The 17,901-nt window shown below is 58.7% G+C and overlaps 4 protein-coding genes across 7 annotated transcripts; 1 reads left to right on the top strand and 3 right to left on the bottom strand.

Annotated features, from left to right (window-relative positions):
• Positions 1–81: 81 nt before the first annotated feature.
• Positions 82–10,603, bottom strand: PRPF3 (pre-mRNA processing factor 3). Its single transcript, XM_071417569.1, has 16 exons — positions 10,466–10,603; positions 8,608–8,763; positions 7,667–7,797; positions 4,917–5,063; positions 4,732–4,815; positions 4,406–4,626; positions 3,174–3,480; positions 2,442–2,608; positions 1,954–2,036; positions 1,700–1,843; positions 1,417–1,516; positions 1,202–1,315; positions 979–1,097; positions 643–726; positions 497–558; positions 82–324 (listed from the first exon to the last, which is right to left on the bottom strand). Exons 2-16 carry the CDS (start codon positions 8,750–8,752, stop codon positions 178–180), a joined length of 2,055 nt encoding a protein of 684 aa, XP_071273670.1. The 5' UTR covers positions 8,753–8,763; positions 10,466–10,603; the 3' UTR covers positions 82–177.
• An 84-nt stretch (positions 10,604–10,687) lies between these two features.
• MRPS21 (mitochondrial ribosomal protein S21) lies at positions 10,688–11,765 on the bottom strand. Of its 2 annotated transcripts, XM_071417577.1 has the most exons (3): positions 11,650–11,765; positions 11,316–11,400; positions 10,688–10,904 (listed from the first exon to the last, which is right to left on the bottom strand). In XM_071417577.1, the coding sequence occupies exons 2-3, from the start codon at positions 11,396–11,398 to the stop codon at positions 10,724–10,726; spliced, it is 264 nt and encodes an 87-aa protein (XP_071273678.1). In that variant the 5' UTR covers positions 11,399–11,400; positions 11,650–11,765; the 3' UTR covers positions 10,688–10,723. The 2 variants fall into 2 exon arrangements, with proteins under 2 accessions (XP_071273678.1, XP_071273677.1); XM_071417576.1 differs by lacking the exon at positions 11,650–11,765 and having other exon boundaries at positions 11,316–11,641.
• A 126-nt stretch (positions 11,766–11,891) lies between these two features.
• Positions 11,892–14,878, bottom strand: CIART (circadian associated repressor of transcription). The gene is made up of 6 exons (XM_071417351.1): positions 14,851–14,878; positions 13,789–14,254; positions 12,993–13,284; positions 12,713–12,788; positions 12,548–12,626; positions 11,892–12,462 (listed from the first exon to the last, which is right to left on the bottom strand). The coding sequence occupies exons 1-6, from the start codon at positions 14,876–14,878 to the stop codon at positions 12,219–12,221; spliced, it is 1,185 nt and encodes a 394-aa protein (XP_071273452.1). The 3' UTR covers positions 11,892–12,218.
• Positions 14,103–17,867, top strand: CA14 (carbonic anhydrase 14). 3 transcript variants are annotated; one of them, XM_071417572.1, is made up of 11 exons: positions 14,103–15,062; positions 15,193–15,213; positions 15,884–16,063; positions 16,132–16,274; positions 16,694–16,789; positions 16,870–16,936; positions 17,005–17,162; positions 17,253–17,382; positions 17,477–17,497; positions 17,572–17,656; positions 17,757–17,867. In XM_071417572.1, exons 1-11 carry the CDS (start codon positions 15,011–15,013, stop codon positions 17,836–17,838), a joined length of 1,035 nt encoding a protein of 344 aa, XP_071273673.1. In that variant the 5' UTR covers positions 14,103–15,010; the 3' UTR covers positions 17,839–17,867. The 3 variants fall into 3 exon arrangements, with proteins under 3 accessions (XP_071273673.1, XP_071273672.1, XP_071273671.1); XM_071417571.1 differs by lacking the exons at positions 14,103–15,062; positions 15,193–15,213 and having other exon boundaries at positions 15,225–16,063; XM_071417570.1 differs by lacking the exons at positions 14,103–15,062; positions 15,193–15,213 and having other exon boundaries at positions 15,225–16,063; positions 17,477–17,656.
• The last annotated feature ends 34 nt before the right edge of the window (positions 17,868–17,901 follow it).

Genomic DNA, 17,901 nt, shown 5'->3' with positions numbered 1-17,901 from the left:
GGCTCCTACCCCCTCATAAAGTCAAACACAGCGGCATCATCATCCTTTTCCCCCCCTTGACCCAAAACCACGCTACGGCGATTTGTTTTAAAAAATATGTCTTTAATAGGGGTGCTGAGGAGAGCGATGGGAGCTGTGGGGCTCAGGGGCTGTGGGACAGGAGCAGCCATGGCGGGCTCAGTCCGTGGACTCGAGCACGGACTCGCTGAGCGCCAGGTCCCAGTAGTGCTCGGCGCTGTGCTTCTTGAAGTGCTCCCGCGCCATGTTCTCCGTGGGGCACTGCTTGAACTTCATCTCGCCAAAGCTGCGATCCTTTGCCGTGCCCTGGTGGGAGATAAGGGGTGAGGTGTCATCCTAATTCCTACCCGGCTCCAGGGGATGTGGGGAACGTGGCAATATGTGGGTTTTTTTCAGGTTATAGCTGAAGGAATGGGATGGAAAGTTGGATCCCACCTCAGCACCTCACCTTTGTTTGTTTTCTTAAACCACAACTCACCTCCCAAACCAGAGAGCATTTGTTTGTTTTCTTAACGGACTCCTCATCAGACTCATCATCATCTGCAAAAACCCCACAATAAAGCTCATTTAGCCCCTGAGGTGGAGCAGGACTCCCCCCTCTCCCAGCAGCACAGCATCTCTCACCCTCTCCCTTTGTGTTTGACGTCTGCTCGTCCCACTTTATTCGATGCAGCATAAGACGTTTGAATTTCTTCTGTGCTTTCGGGCCTGTGGAAGAATCAAGATTCAACATTTTCAGAAAATCTCTTAACCTGCAGCTAGCAAAGGTTCCCTCCCTCATGGGTTTTCTGACTGGATTTCTGCGCTCTGCATCATTAACGATGTACTTAAGGGAGTTTTTAATTGCCTCCTCACTTCCTTGTCCTTCCCTAACCCTGTCACCAATTTCCATAGCAATTGCTGCTGGAGGCAAGCTCCACAGTGCTCTGTGGTGACCCAAGCCTGCCTAGAAGGCCTCACCTCCTTCTACCACCACCACATTGACATCTTTGTGCAGAACCACCACTCCTGTGAGGTACAGCTGCCCAGCGTTCGCTTCAATTTTGAATTTTTTTGCTGGATTGCTCAAGTTTCGAACCCTAAGGAAAAGATGAAAAAAATAAAATATTTGTCAAAAAAACAGAACTAAGAGGTCCCTCCGCCCCCCCAAGCTCACCTGTGAGATCTCTCTGAGCTCACTCACCTGTACACAGCTATGTGAACTCCCTGGGAAACATCTTCCTTGAGCTTTTTCACCTTCTTGGCTTTCCGCTGCTCTGCCGTGAGCTTCCTTGCTGCGTTCGCCTCCTCGTGAGCCCTGGAAACCAACAGCACTGAAAGGACTGATCCTAAACAAAACACCAGCACTAAATCTACCCAAAAGTGTCCCAAAACGTCACAGTACAAGGTGCCACCTACTTCTGTCTCTTGGCCATCTGTGCTCGGACGTGAGCTTCCACTTTTGTTGGGTCCTGGACAGCTTCTGTGCCCAGCACCCGCATCAGGTTGGAAATCCTCACTGCAAGGGAATGGAAGAGGTGCTGGGAGGGCTCCTCTTGGAGAGAGGCTCCCACTGGACAGCTTTTCCCACCAGAACAGTTGCACACAGATAAATCCAGATTTCAGATCCCTGCAATCCCACCAAGGCTGTGCTGCTGTTTCAGCCTTCCCAAAGCCTGCCCAGGGCCTGGCTGTCACTCACCTTTGGGCTCTGGTGGTGGCATCAGGCCCAGCCTGACCTTCTCCTGCAGCTCCTTCTGGGCTTCTCGCCGTGTCTGGCGCCGTAATTTCTTCTGCTCTTTCTTGGTTAAGTACACACCCAGGGTCACTGGCGTGTCACTGTCCACTGGAGGGAAATGAGAGCATCAGGAATGTGCCCTGCAGGACCCAGGGGGACACAGGCAGTGCCACACAGAGGGGATGGGGCTGCTGGGTGCCCCCAGGCCAGGGCCATACCTGGGGGGTTGAGCTGGGCTGGGTGCTCCACCAGGTTGGTGATCCCAAAGTATTCGTCTTTCTTGGAGGTCGTGCCACCTTTTCTAGAAAGGAGAGAGTTGGGCATCATGGCAGAATTGCCAGCATGAATTCCTGCACAAATGCCAGCCCAGAGCTCGATGGGCTGAAGGAGACCCACGGTGGTGTTAATGTACAGGAGTCTCCCCACGTTTTGGGGTTCAGAAGCAGGGCCCCACATCCAGCATGAACACAACTTGTGCACGATGTTCATGCTTGGAAATAAAACCAAACTTCCCCAACTTTGGGCTAAAATATCCCTCCAACTCCACAGCAGCTGCTTACTTACTGCAGCCCCCAGAGAAACTTTGGGAGCAAACCCAGTGCCTGGGTGAAATTTTTTGGTGAAATTTGATGCTCAAGCATGAACATTGTTCCTGAATTCCTGAATTCCTGCTGTGGCAGAACCATCAACACCTGGAAACACTCACAAATCCAGGCCGTTGGGGATGATGTAGGAGTCCCACCACTCAATCTCTGGGATCTCCCCCTCCTTCAGCTCCTTCTTTGGGGTGATCAGAGCCAACTTGGTGGAAGTGTGGATCCCAGTTTTCCTGGCAGCCTGGGAGATCTCTGCCTGCAGCTTTTCTAGCTGAGCCTGAGAAGGAAAATGGAACAGAAAGGTCATTGCAAAGCAGCAGAAGCTCTGTGGAGAGCTGAACACAAATCACCTGCTGATTTATCTGGGTTCTCAAACAATCTGAAGCAGACTGCAAGAGAAACCACGCAGCATGTGAGGGTGAGGGGAAGCTCCCAAGAGTGCCAAAACTCTGCTCTTGTTCCCGAGCCTTTCAGGACCATGGAACATTCCCAAAGGAACATCTCCCTCTAAGGATTGTATCCCTGGACTTTTTCTCTCCCCTTCTCCCCAAGAACTTGGAGCATTTTAACAAAATTCCTTTAAATCTCCACTTCTGAGCTGATCACTCAGCCAGAAAGAGACCTGTTCTCTTGGGAACTTCCAATGTTTTGTCAAAAAAAGGAGATTTTGCCCTTCAACAGGTGAAGACAGTGGTGAGAAAACCCCTTGCTGGCTTGGGCACACACCATCCCACCAAAACCAGGGTTTTTAAGAAAAAGTTTCAGGTGATTTGACTGGAAAACTTCAGAATCAAAGCAAGTGCAGGAGAGGAGAATCCCCTCGTACCCAAGACCTCTGATACCTTTGTTCTCAACCTTTGGGCAATTTTCTCAAATTTGCCTTTTTCATGGAACTTAAAGGTGCGTTTCTGCCGCTGGGCCGGGGTTATGGAGACCCGTGGGTCGAAGTATGTGTTTGATTCCATATCTTCTGAGGGCTTTTCCTTCAGCTGCTGCTTGAACTGCTCCCTCTTCACTGCCCTGATGTTGGCCTTCAGCGTGGGCATGCGGTGGGTGAGCTCGATCTCCTTCCCGCTGGCATCCACGGTCCGGCCCTGCTCGTCCAGGATCAGCGGTGTTGGCTTGGTCTGATCCTTCAGCTCCACTTTCCTGGGGGACAGGATAAGATGTGTTCTAGTCAAATGTGAATGCAGCAGTGAATCAAGGGAAATTTGAGCTTATTTCCGTGGTTTCTGTGTTTTTACAGCTCATCTGTACTGCCAGGAGAGACTCCAAGCTTGGAGAAAAGACTCCAGTCTCAGCCAAGGGAGGAGGAACCTCCATTTCACCTCTTTTAATATAAAATCTGTTCCTTCAGTAGCAGTTAAAGCCATTGCTGGGGAACCAGCAGCACTGGAGAAGTGTCACTGTCATATTTTCTGAAAAATCCCTTTGCCAGGATTTCTTCTCCTGGCAAGCTGAGAAGTTTCAGAGAAAAATGGAAACAATAATGATCTGCTTGCTTCTCCTGTGTTTTGTTGCTTTGGAATGTGCTCTGGAGGTTGTTTACCCAACAGGTGGTTGTTTCATTGGTTTCATGTGAATTGTTTTTACTTAAAGACCAATGAAGAGACAGTCACAAGTTTTAGCCTTCAGTCTGTATCCTTTGTGTGTTCTTTAGTATAGTTTTAGTATAGCATTCATATAATATAATATAATATAATATAATATAATATAATATAATATAATATAATATAATATAATATAATATAATATAATATAATATAATATAATATAATATATATGATTATGATATTATATATGATGCAATGTGATATGATGTAATGTGATGTAATGTGATGTAATGTAATATAATGTAATATAATGTGACGTAATGTAATATAATGTGACGTAATGTAATATAATGTGATATAATGCAATATAATGCAATATAATGCAATATAATAATAAATTAGCCTTCTAAGAACATGGAGTCAGACTCACTGATCTCTCCCCTTGTTGGGGTTATCTACAATTCACCAGAGAAGCCTTTGGCCAGTCCCTGCCTGGCCCTGGGGTTCGCCCTGGTACTCACGGCGGCGCGATGCCCATGGCGTGCAGGTTGGCCAGTCCCACCATGTTGGCGTTGCCAATGAGCCCTGGTTTCAGTGCCAGCTGAGCCTGGATCCTGGCCTGCAGCTCTGCAGCTTTCCTGGCCTTCTCAATGGCATCGTTCATGAACGTGGCTGCCTGGGAGGGCTGGATGGTGTTGCCGATGGGGAGCCGCTCCGATTGCGATGAAGAAGAAATTTTGGGCTGTTGGAAGAGGAGGAAGTTTTGCTCCATGCCTCTTCCAGCAGACCCAGGTAAATATTTCACAGCTGAAACAGGGGCCAGGGATGTGAGGGATTTGCCTGTTACCTGTGGTGTTGGAGGACTGATGAAACTCAGCTGCTTTTTCCTCTCCTCAATCTGTCGCGTGGCTGCCTCCATCATCTGTTTGATCTGTAGGAAAAAACAGACAGTGAGTTTCCCTTTGCTCTGTTTGGGATACAAGTTAGGAGAAGCTCTACACTGTGTGGGGACACAGCCCAGCTAAGACTGACCTGGAGCTTGGTCAGCATCCCTGGGCTCTCTGATGGTGGGCCTGGAATGACTTCAGGCTCATCCTCCACCTCCTCGAACCGTGGGATGCGCCGCTTCTTGACACCAGAGGATTCCTTGGACACCTCAGAGTCATCACCAAACACATCCTAATGTAAGGAAACAGCAGAAAGCTGTGGTCAGGACAAAATGTTCTCCTCCCAGAGCAGGATTTGAGATGAGAAACCAGCAGCATGTCTCAGCTCCAGCTCCGTAACGCAGAATTCCGGGGTGGCACTTGCAGGCTGAGCCCAAGCCCAGCCTGGGCCCTGCTCCCCCACCAGAGAAACACCAATGAAGTCCATGCAAGAGGAGGAGACATCACAGGGATGAGCCTGCCTAACAGCACCACTGCTCCCCTGGCTGCTCAGAGGGGGGAACTGGCACTGAGGAGATGGGGAAAGACAGAAAAAGCCTGCCCAGAGCTGATCTGACTGGGATAAAAACATTTCCACGTCTTCCACCAACTTGAGAGGGTTTGGTGAAAGAATCTGTGCTGTCCTATCAAGCAAAAGGAGGATGTGGCTCTGTTCCCAGGGAGTGTTGGGACACCTGCAGCATTCCCTCACACTCCAGAGAAGCCCAGCTCAGAGAGCACATGGAGCAATGGCCCCTCTGATGGGCTTTCAGCAGCCTCAGGTGTCACCAAACAAAAGGCACAGCACATTTTCCACAGAGCTCTGGTCAGGCCCTGTGGATTCCATCACCAGTGCCTGGTTTGTGTGTGGAAACCTGGATGTAGTGTGTGTGTCAAGGTGTTATTTGAAAAGAAAATATACACACCGGTTGGGAGCGTTAGTTGCAATCCCTTCTTCACTACAACGGTTCAAATCCTACAAGGACACTTCCTCAGCCACACAGGTACTTCTTGGAAAACCTACAAGTTCAAGAGAAAGGACTTGCCCATAGTATAAAGTGTGGAAACTTTACGTTCAGTTCCTGACCTTCCCAAGCCATGACCTACCCCAGAGTGAACCGAGGAGCGGCCCTGGGAATCAGCACTGCCCGACGCCATGGGGACAACAGGAGCCAGGAGAAACCCCTGTCCAAGCCTGTGCTGGGGGCAGTCACTCACAGAGTTCTGCCACAGCCTGACCACCTCAGAGACCTCTTTGTGTTCCTGCAGGGTCCACACAGAGCCAGAGCGCGATGGATGAGCTCCAAGGAATGGGATTGCAGAGAGAAGAGCGAGGATTTGGCAGGAGGAACATCTCTCTCCAAGCCAAGAGAGCCAAGAGAAGAAGGAGCAGATTCTGCTGTTGCTGCCAAACCCAACTTCTGGCTCAGCCAGGAACTCCAGCAGTGCTCAGGCCAGACAGCCCTGTGGCTTCACTGGGGAGGGGTCCCCTGCTGCAGCCCCAGCCCTGCTCCTGCTGCCATCACCAGATCCCTCTGTCAGCACCAGATCCTTCTGTCATCACAGATCCCTCTGCAATCACCAGATCCCTGCTGCCATCACAGATCCCTCTGTCAGCACCAGATCCCTGCTGCCATCACAGATCCCTGCTGCCATCACCAGATCCCTGCTGCTATCACCAGATCCTTCTGTCATCACAGATCCCTCTACCAGCACCAGATCCTTGCTGCCATCACCAGATCCTTGCTGCCATCACCAGATCCTTGCTGCCATCACCAGATCCTTCTATCAGCACCAGATCCCTGCTGCCATCATCAGATCCCTGCTCCTATCACCAGATCCCTCTGCCATCACCAGATCCTGGCTCCTATCACCAGATCCCTCTGCCATCACCAGATCCCTCTGCCAGCACTTGCTCTCCCCAGCAGGCTGTCGCCACACTCCTGCCATCATCAAGTGGTGGCACTGCCACTGTCCCCACCTCTGCCATGCCCATGGGAGCACCTGGACCTCCAGCCCTGCTCAACCCTCACATTCCCACAGCCCCAGGGACCAGCTCAGAAGAGAATTCCTAGAGGGAAGTGAGGAGTCCCAGCATTCCCAAAGAGATGCAGATCCTGAACAGAACTGCTCTGGCTCACTGAGGTTCAGTGCTGACTGCAAGTGTTGGGGAAACCCAGCCTGCCCGAAAATAGGAACCTCAGGAAGAGTGAAAGGAACATCACTGTGAGCAGGAGCAGCACAGAGAGGGACTGCCAGACTTGTAAGAGTGGTGGCAAAATGGAATTCTACAGGATGGTGAGAGAAGTCCTCAAGAGAAGAAAGGAAGTGGAAACAGCTTTGGATGCACCTTTCACCATCCCAGGCAAGGGAGAAACAGCAGAGCAATGGAATCCCAGCTGGAATCAATCCTGTGCTAGCACAGGAGTTGCCAAAAAGCACCTCTTGTTGATTCTGGGTGGAGAAAGGGAATGAAACCCCCCCAGATCATCCACCACAGCCCCAGGTGCTGTGTCAGGGCACAGGGAGCAATGGGACATCACTGGGAGCAGCAGTCCCAGGCTCCAAATGAAAATACAAGCACAAGGAGCACTGAGGAGAAGAGATGGATCCCCATGGATTCACTCCAGCAGCCTCACAGAAAGCCAAAGCCAGGCTTCCACCTCGGCTTTGGGAAAGAGAACCACAAGGTAAAGGCTCCCACACTTCACCATGGAGAGGAGTCATTTCTCTTGAACATTCCAAGCTGTACCTCTCTGGAAGAGGAGAGTGTGCCAGAGCACCAGTGCTGCCTCCAGGCCACCCAACCACAGGAATAAACCAAGCAATAATCAATAATCAATAATCAATAATCACCTTTAGCTCCCGTTTCCTGTTCCGGTCGCTGTTGGATTTGGAGTGCCGGGAGCTCCGTCCTTCCTCCACTGCCTCGAAGAGTTTGTCCACAAATCTCAGGGTGGAATCATCCAGGAAGGGTTTGAGGTGGTCTGGAAAGGAGGAAAATCCCATCAGTGCACAATTCTGAGCTCGAGGTGAGCAAGAGGATGGAGAACACACAGAGATTCCTTGGCAAATGGAAACCACTTAAATTTAAGTGTGATTCAAGTCTATAAACACAGGGAGACCTGGAAGCCTCTGGGATCTGTGGATTTTTTTGTCAGGAGCTTTAAACTAAGGGAGAAGCAAAGCAGGGCTGTAATGGGCAAAAAAGGCACCTTAGTTAAATTTCCATTTCCAGTTCCTTGGATGAGGAATTCATTTTTACTCATTGGATTTTTTAACACATCCCAAGGCCTCCAGCTGAGTCTGGCCTGATGGATTTTCCCCTCCTCACCTGAGAGAACCACCCTGTGCCTCTGCCCCTCCACCCTGGTGAGGTTTGGGGCTGTTTCCCATCACCATTTCCAATTCCTTGAATGAGGAATTAATTTTTACTCATTGGATTTTTTAACACATCCCAAGGCTTCCAGCTGAGTCTGACCTGACAGATTTTCCCCTCCTCACCTGAGAGAACCACCCTGTGCCTCTGCCCCTCCACCCTGGTGAGGTTTTGGGGTGTTTTCCATTAAGAGAACCACCCTGTGCCTCTGCCCCTCCACCCTGGCAAGGTTTTGGAGCTGTTTTCCATTACCATTTCCTTGAATAAGGAATTAACTTTTACTCATTGGATTTTTTAACACATCCCAAGGCTTCCAGCCTGACGGATTTTCCCCTCCTCACTTCATGGAGGCTGACAGAACTGCCCCTCCACCCTGCTGAGTTTTTGGGGTATTTCCCAAGCCCAGCTCTGGACATACCAGCTGCTTTTTTCTTGTCCATGCCCTTGCCCACGCAGTTGAGGGCTGCAGTGACCACGGTGGGCTCCGAGAAGCCGAGCACGCGTTTCACCGTCTTCTCTATCCATGGCTTCAGCTCGTCCAGCTCACGCTTGGACAGAGACATCTCTGCTCAGGCTGCAAGGAGAAACATCAAACAGGGCCCTGGGTTTCATCACCTCATCCAGATCACCCCTTTGAGATGAGTTTTTGGAGAAATGTATCACAGTGGAGATAGCTCTGCTACTGTAGGTGGTGTAAAATCAGCAGGTGGTGTTGGAAACAGGAAAGTTTTAATAAAAGGCAAAATAACAAAGCCCTATAGAGAGAAAACTCGAGCTAGGGGCTCTTGAAGAGGCTCTTACTCTTAGTAGAACACCCCACAAAAGCAATTTGTTCTTTTCTTTTTCTAATTAATTGCTTAGGTGAGACCTTTTGGCTTCTGTCCAATTGGCTGACCTTAAGTTTGAGGTGAAGTCCCTAAAATCTTACTCTGTCCAAGTTCCTATCCTTAATTTTGAGGTAAAGTCCCTAAAGTCTTATGAAGTGTCCTTTTACCTAATTGAAGGAAGAAACTTTTGGGCTTTTTTCCTTTTTTAGGAGATAAATGACAATTTAGTCACTTTGTCAACAAGAGGCACATTCCTACAATCACCTCCTCCCTCAGGATCAGCTCCACGGGTGGGAAAAGCTTTTTTGGGCTAAAATGAGGCAAACCCCATGAGGAGGAAGGTCTGAGCCCCCTAAATCCCTCCATGGGTTTGGGGAGAGGGATGCACTGAGTGCAGAACACATGGGACAGGAGAACCCCCTGTGCTCTCACTCACCCTACAAAATAACTTGAGCCCCTTCCCCAAGGTTCAGCCCCAAATCTGGGCTGGTTTCTGACACTCACATCCCCTCACAGCCAGGGCTGAGGCTGCAACTGCTTTTAACTGGGCCCTAATAGGATTTGGGGAAATCTCCTTAGGGCTGAGCTCGAGCTCGGCACCAAGGTGGGGCTGAATGGAGACCTGGGCCAGCTGAAACGGGTCTGGGGTCAGGTATCCTTCCTGGGAATGGGGTCAGTTATCCATCCTGGGGTCAATTATCCATCCTGGAGCTGGGAATGGGGTCTGGGGTCAGGTATCCATCCTCGGAGTGGGGTCCTGGGGTTCAGTCCTAACAGAGCCCCTGATTCCAGGTCCATGAGCAGTTCCATGAGGTGACTGCTGCTCCCCCCAGAGCCTGGAAACCTCTGCAGGTTCTGCTTTTCCTGGCAGCTTCCTTACGGACAGGTTCAAACAGAGCCCAAACCCGGATCCTGGCGTTTCCCCCACGAGTTCTGAGCCTGCAGAGGCTGAGGGCAAGCAGGACTAACAAATTCTAGCCCCGAGACACCAAAAGCTCTGAGTACGTCCGTAATAAACCACAAAATTCGTGTAATTAGAGCCGGGTCAGCCTCCACCCGAGCTGAGCTACCGGAGAAGCAGCAGCTTCACTTCAGGGCTGTTCCCGTGTCACACCGGGACAGCGGAGCCGCCGTGGGGAGGGGACACAACCCCCGGAACCGGCATCGGGATCAATGAACGCGGCCGAGCACCGCCGGGGTTCTGTCTCACACGGACAGACGGACAGACAGACAGAGTTCCGGAGACACGGGGCTCCCACCGACCCCGCTCCCGCAGGGCCCGGCATCCCCCGGTGCCGCGGAGCTCCGCCCGGGGCCCGGCCCGGCCCCCTCAGCGCGGCGCGCCGGGCCCGGGGCCACCTCCGCCACCGCCTCCCTCGCTCCTTCCCGCCAACCCGCCCGCTTCCCCCGTTCCCTCCATGCCCTCCGAGGCCCCCCAGTTTCCCTCACCGGCGCCGTTCCCTCACGCCGCTCCCGGTCCCGGCCCGGCGGCCCCTGACGGTGACGGCGCGTCGGGGCGGAAGCGGAAACGCGCGCGCGGCGCGTGCGCGACCGGGGGCGCGCGGGGGCTGCCGGGAAGGCGGGGCCTCAGAGGGGCGCGCGCGCTCAGCCCCACCCATAGCCCCGCCCCTTCCCCCTCACGCCCTCATTAACCAAACTCAATTAAAACAATCAGAGCCAGAGGGTTTTTATTGGGGCAGGATCCCCTCAGCAGCCCGGCCACGGGTCCTGACGGGCGCTCCTGGCCAGGAAGGCGATCCTGCGCGCCATCTCGGCGCAGTACACCCGGCGGCACGCCTCGAACGCCCGCCGCCGCCGCGCCCGAGTCGGCTTCTCGTAGTACCGGGAGCGCCGCACCGCGTCGGCCACGCCGTCCTGCGCCAGGATCCTGCGGGAGGGGAAACAGCGGTGACAGCGGCAGGGAAGGATCCGGGATGTGCGAGGAGGGAGGAACAGCCAGCCCATGCTGCCAGCCGTCGGCCCGCTCCCGGTGCGGGCCCTTGGCTCGTTCTCATCGCCGTCCATCCATGAGGGGACCGAGGAGGGGAAGGAACCCCCCGAGCTCTGTTTCAGGTGGGATCTATGAAGTTGCGTGAGCACAGAGCTCAGCGATGGCAGCGCCTCCTCCTGTGCTTCCCAAGGAATATTCTTTTATTTCACTGCTCAACACCCAATCCCAGCGGGTGGCAGGACGTGCAGCTCATGGGAAAAGCCCTCCCGTCACTTTCTGCTCCGGAAATTCTGGTTCTGAACCCAGTGCGTGAAGGAATTGGAGCCCCTCCGGACCCCCGGTCCTCACCTGTTGAGGACGCTGTACGCCGCCTCCACGTTCCCGTTCTGCACCATCACCGTGCGGCCCACGAAGCGCAGGTGGTTCGCCATGGCTGCGGGATGGGGCCGGTGGAACCGGGAGGCCCCGGGGCTCGGAGGAGCCGCTCCCTCCTCCCCACGCCCCGGGACACGGCAGAGAACCCCAGGTACAGAGAGGGGCCGGTGCCTCCCGCCCCGCTCCCGGGGACACCGAGGGGCCCAAGGGTGCCCGAAGGGAACACGGCAGGGACCCCCCGCCCCACGAGCGGCCTCCCCCCGCCCCCGGTCAGGCCGCTGCCGGTAGGGTCCCGGTCCCGACTGACCCCGGTGAAGCCGCGGCCGCTCTGCGCCGGTACCGGAAGCGGCTGAATGGCGGAATTTCCGTTGGGAGGGATTTCCGGTACTGCCGGGACTTCCGGCGGGCAGAGCCGGGACCGGCGGCTCTCGGGGTCCCAAGCGGAGGGGACAGAGGGGCACCAAGGGCCGGGACCGGCTCTGATTCCCCCCCCGAGGAACAGGAACGCCGCCCCCCCGCCCCACCGAGCACAGAGGACAGGACACCGGCTGGCCCCGGCCGCTCCCGCGGCGTTTATTGCTTCCAGCAGGGCCGGCTCCGGGCCCTCCCCACTCGAGGGGGGTCCCACGCTCCCCCCCAGCCGCCGGGGGAAGGCACAAGCCCGGGAGGGCCCGGTCCCCGCGGGGAGGGGGCTCCGCTCCGGCCAAGGCACGCGGCCGCCCCGGGGTTGGGGCTTCTGGGGGGATTCGGTGCCCCCCCCGGTCAGTCCCGCCCGCCCGCGGGTCTCACTGACCACCGTTAAAAAATAAATCAAAAAAAAAAAGGCAAAACCAAGAAATGCAGACGAAATCTCCCCCCCCCGAGCCGGGGGGGGCGTCACACATCCGGCGCTGGGGGGGACTCGGGGGCTCCCCGCTGCTGTAAGGTCCCCGCAGGGCTGGCGAGGGGGAGCTCCCCGGGCAGGCGGCGGCACCGGGGAGCCCCGGCGGGACCGGCGGGAGGGCGGCGGCGCGGGGGAGCCGCGGGAGGAGCCGAGTCCAGCGCGGGTTTGGGGGCGACGTGGGGGAACCAGAGGCGCAGCATGGCCTCCACCTGCAGCAGTGTCCCCAGGTAGCGGGCACTGCGGGGAGAGAGCTCCGGTCACCCTCTGCAGAGAGGGGGACACACGCCCGTGCCTCCCCCCCGGGGTCACGGGGAACACTCACCCCATTTCTGGCTTCTGCAGCACCCCAATGATCCGCTGGAGCCGGTCCATGGCCACGCTCTGCTGGAAGCTGCTCAGCCCTGGGGAGGCCCGAAATTGGGTGAATTCTCCCCAAAGGGAAAGAGGTGTCTGGGGGAGAGGGGAAGAGGGTGTGGGGGGCACCCACCTCTATCGTATCGGCCCCGCCGCAGCCCCTCCAGCAGCTCCGCCAGCGGCCGGATGAAGCCCCGGAGCTCCCGGCACTGCCAGGAGGAGAAGGAGGTGACTGCGCTGCAGCCACAATGGGGAGGGGGTCTCGTGTACCCCTTCACCCCCCAAACCCTGCTCGTCCCCACCCACCCATTTCAGGTGGGGAAACTGAGGCAGGCCCAGCTTTTTTATGGGACCAAGCCACCCCCCCACCTCCCATCTTTAGTGTGCCGCTTTGTTTTGTGCCAAAACCTCACCTTTTGGGCAAAGAGTCGGTCGCCATCGCTGGGAGGGACATCCCCGCCCTCTCCTTTCCGCGGGCGCTTCCCCCCGCGGGGGGACGGCGGCGATTCGGGGCTCGCCCGCTCCATTCCCCCCGGGCGCTTGCGGCTCCGCTCGGCTTTGGGGGGGCTCCGGGGGGAGCTCTCGGCCTCGGCCCCGCTGTCAGAGGCAGGGGACCCGCAGGAGCAGGCGCGGGCAGGGGGCTCCATGGCGGGGTTGGCCCCCCCAGAGGAATCTCTCACTGCGTTCAGCTCCAGCCGAGGCTGCCTGCGGGATGGAGGGAGGGAAACACCGGGGGGATATCGGACAAAAATGGAAGACGAGGAAAGAACTGCCTTGTTCTCCCGTGGGGGTGTCATCCCCACAGCCCCAGCGCTGCCTCACGTGGGGGAGCAGATTGGGCATCTCCTGAGGCAGGGTGGGGGTGCAGGGACCCAGCTGGCAATGGGACCCTTCACCCAGGACACCCCCAGCCCCAGGACCAGCCTCAGGGACACCCCAAGCCCCGGGACACCCACAGCCTCAGGACCACCCCCAGCCCCAGGGACATCCCCAGCCCCGGGACCAGCCCCTCTCCTCCCAGTACAGCAACCCCCCAACCCCGGGACCACCCAGTCCCGGGGCCCCCCAGAAGCTCCCCCCCTCCATCCCCTGCCGCCCCCTCCCCAGCCCTGAGATCACCCTGCAGGAGCCCCCACCATGATGGGAGCGCCCACCATGATGGGACCCCCAGGACCTCCCCCCCCCGGCCCCGGTCACCCCGGATCCCACCTGCTCCCGCCTGCACCTGCGGTGGTACCGGTGTCTGTGTCCCGGTGTCGCTGTTCCCGTCCCTGCCCCAGTGCTGGTATCACCGTTCCGGTATCAGTGTCCCGTCGCCGGTGTCGCTGTCCCCGTTTCCCGGCCGGTGTCAGTGTCTCTGGGCAGGCGCGGTGGTGGCCGTGCCGGTGTCCCCGTGCCGGTGCCGCTGTTCCGGTGTCCCGGTCTCTCTCTCCCGGTGCTGGTCCCGCCCCGCCCGCGGCGGCCCCACGCGGACACGTGCGTGGCCGCACGTGCCTCCGGCCGGGCCCCGCCCTTCTCCGCTCCCATTGGTCGCCGCGCCCGGGGAGGCCCCGCCCCTTCTCTACTATTGGCTCGCCTCCGCCGCCCGGCGCTGATTGGCCGAAGGGCGGGGCTCTGGCCACGCCCCGCTGCGAGGCGATTCGGGGCACGCGGCGCCGGGCACCGCCCCCGTTCCCTCAGCCAATGGGCAGCGGTCCCGGCCGCGCGGCTCGGCCAATGGGCGTGGCGGCACCGCCCCCTTTCGTTACATAACTGGGGCGGGGCGGCGCGTGGGCCCCCACGTGGGGGCGGGGGCCCCTTGTGACGTCACGCTCGCGCGTGGGGGACCGCCCACGGGGCGTGGCTTCCCGGGGAGGGGCGGGGCCGAGACCGCGTGCGGGGTTTGCCCGGGGCTCCCCCCGAGCGCCCCCAACCCCTCCCAAAATATTCCCCCGAAATCCCTCCCAGGGCCTGAGCCCCGAGTCCGGCTCCCCTCCCACGAGGCTCAGAGTGACCCCGAGACCCCTCCCCACGACCTTTCACAAGGCCCAGGGACCCCCCAAACCTTAGAGCCCCCCAGAAACCCCAATCCTACAAACCCCTCACCCCATAAACCCTTATCCTACAAACCCCTCACCCCATAAACCCCAATCCTACAAACCCCTCACCCCATAAACCCTTATCCTACAAACCCCTCACCCCATAAACCCTTATCCTACAAACCCCTCACCCCATAAATCCCAATCCTACAAACCCCTCACCCCGCAATCCCCAGCCCTACAAACCCCTCACCCCCCAGTTCCAGCGCTCGCCGCCCCATCCCCACCCTCCCCTCACCCCGACACCCCGGGCATGGCGCCTCCAGCCCTCCCCGTCCCCCCGGGGGGGCCCTTCCCCCCGGGTGGGTATTTAGGGCCGGCCCGGTGGCACCCGGCCCCCCTTGCCCCCCGCCATGCTGAGGGTGCTGCTGCTCCTGGGGGGCCTGGCCCCTGCCCTGCCCGCTGGTGAGTCCCCCCGAGGTGCCCCCCACAGATCCCACTTTGGGGTGCACCCCCAGCCCCCCTCAGCTGCTCCCATGTGGGGTCAGGGGACTCAGCCGAGCCCCCACCCCAAATCCTCCTCTCTCCCCAACAGGTCCCCACTGGACGTACGAGGGTGAGTGGGGCCCCACGCAGGGACCCCCCCATTTATCCCCACATCCCAAAACCCCCCCATGAGCTGAGGGGCTCCCATGGGGTCTCCCCAGAAGGTGGGAAGGTGGATGGGTGACAGCTCCCCTTAATTTGGGTCCCCCAAATGGGAAGGAGATGAGCAGATCACCCCTTTACTCCCCCCTGGGTCCCCCCAAACATGTCCCCAGACATCCAGGACCCCCCAAATGAGGAGGAGATGGGCAGATCACCCCCTGGCTCCCCCCTATACATCTGTACCCCCCTAAATGGGCACGCACCTGGTTCCCCTAAGCCAGGCGGGGGTGAATGGGTGCAGCCCCCCATTTTTCCCCCTCCTGCCCCCCCTTGCCCCCCTCGCTCCAATGGTCCCTTTGTGCTCCTTTACATAAGGCTCCTGCTGCCAAATCCAATTAGGATCCGGCCTTGGCCAAATCCCGCTAAGCCCCATCCCGGGGGGACCCATGGGTACCCCCCCGGCCCCGCGGGCTCGGCTTTGTCCCCGCTCTCCCGCCTGGAAAAAATGTCCCCAAGCAGATTAACGAGGCCCTTGGGAATGTCACCAGCGTCCCCGTTTGGGGGGCACCGAGGCCGTTTGGGGTCACGGGGTGAAGATTGGAGGGGGGGGGTCCCACAGAGGTTTTGGTGCCCCCCAGGTCCCCACGGGCAGCAGCACTGGCACGAGCGACACCCGGAGTGCGGGGGCCGGGCTCAGTCCCCCATCGACATCGCGACATCGCGGGCACAGCCCGAGCCGTCCCTGCCGCCGCTGCTGCCCGAGGGCTACGAGCACCCCGAGAGCGCCCAGCTGACCCTCGCCAACAACGGCCACACCGGTGAGCACCGCGAGGGGAGAACCGGGCGGTTCCCGGTGCCACAGCCCCGCTGATCCCGTGTTCCACAGCCGTGCTGGCGCTGCCGCCGTCCCTACGGCTCCGGGGGCTGCCCCGAACCTTCGCTGCCGTTCAGCTCCACTTCCACTGGGGCCGGCCCGGGAACGCCGCTGGAGCCGAGCACCTGCTGGACGGGCACCGTGCCCCCGCCGAGGTACCGGGGAACAGCTCCAGAAATGGGTCTGGGGGCGGGAAATGCGGTGGGAAAGGAGGATGGAGCAGGTTTGGGGTCAGGAAGTGGCGTGGGAATGAATTGTGTGGGAAATGGTTGTGGGAAACAGCATGGGAACAGCGTGGAAAATGGGTTTGCACAGCAGGGAATGGAAAAGGGGTCCTGGGGAGGGAAATGGGTCCGGGGATGTGAAATGAGAGCGGGGAGGAGATGAGGTGCAGAAAAAAAAGGGTGGGAAACGGGAGTGGGAGCAGGTCCGGGCACTGCGGGGTGGGAGCCGGGGCAGGGGCTGGGATGGCAGGAATGGGGGGCTCAGGGGGGCTGGGATGGCTGGGATGGGGGGCTCAGGGGGGCTGGGATGGCAGGAATGAGGGGCTCAGCGGGTCCCTCCCGTGCCGCAGATGCACGTGGTGCATTTCGACACCGAGCGTTTCGCCGATGCCAGCGCGGCTCAGCGGCACCCGGGCGGCCTGGCCGTGCTCGGCGTCCTCCTGGAGGTACGGACGGACCCCGTCCCCGCGCCCCCCACCCACCCGCGCTTCCCCAGCCCCTCACTGACTCCCTCTCACTCCCCCAGGTGGGAGATGACCCCCACCCCGCCTATGACAACATCCTGAGGCACCTCGGCAGCATCCGCTACGCAGGTGAGGAGAGGGAAGGCGGAACCCCAAATCCCCCTCCCAGCACGCCCCAAATTGCTCCCCCCTCACAGGGCAGACGGTGGCCATCCCCTCCTTCAGCATCCGGGAGCTGCTGCCCGAGCACCTGGAGCGCTACTACCGCTACAACGGCTCCCTGACCACCCCGCCCTGCTCCCAGAGCGTCCTCTGGAGCCTCCTCCCGCAGCCCGTCCGCATCAGCCGCGCCCAGGTAGGAGCCGCTCTGCGGGGAGACCCCCGCGTTTGGCGGGCGCGCCCCCCCAGTGCTGCCCTTTTCCTTTTCCTTTCCCTTCCCTTCCAGCTGGAGCAGCTCCAGGGAAGCCTTTACTCCACGGAGGAGGGCGAGCAGGAGGAGCCGCAGCTCCTAGTGGACAATTTCCGAGCCCCGCAGGAACTGAACCAGCGCCTGGTGCTCTCCTCCTTCCCCCGGGGTGAGCGGAGGGGGGGTGGAAAGGGTCCCCTGCACCCCTCAAGCGGCTCCTGGAGCCCCAGGAGCTGCCCCTGAGCCCAGTTTTTCCCTTGCAGAGCCTGAGGGATATTCCACAGGTAGGGCCAGGTGGGAGGTTGGGCTGGGGGGGTCACACCTGGACCCCCCTGACCCCTCCCCGGGTGTCACACAGGTGAAGTCATCGCCATCATCTTCGGCACCATCGCCGGCTGCGTCGGCCTCTTCCTCGCCGTCCACTTTGGGGCCAAGAGGATGCGGTGAGACCCTCCCCAGAGCCCTCAGAGGGACCCCCAGAACTGGGGGGGACCCCGAGCTCTGTGCAGAGACCCCCCCTCACCCGTGTTTTTGCCCCGGCAGGGCGAGGCGGGGGCAGGCACAGGACGTGGTGTTCAAAGCTTCCTCCCGCCGCTCGCCCATGGACGCTGGACCCTCCCGCTGACCCCTGACCCGGGCTGGGCTGGGCTGGGCCGGGCTGGGCTGGGCGGGACCGGCCCAGGCCATC

The sequence above is a fragment of the Agelaius tricolor genome, unplaced genomic scaffold (assembly GCF_023055355.1).
Source record: "Agelaius tricolor isolate 1412-34295 unplaced genomic scaffold, bAgeTri1.0.p SCAF_69, whole genome shotgun sequence".
In the NCBI taxonomy this organism is placed as follows: domain Eukaryota; kingdom Metazoa; phylum Chordata; class Aves; order Passeriformes; family Icteridae; genus Agelaius; species Agelaius tricolor.
This window is presented reverse-complemented; position numbering and strand designations above follow the sequence as displayed.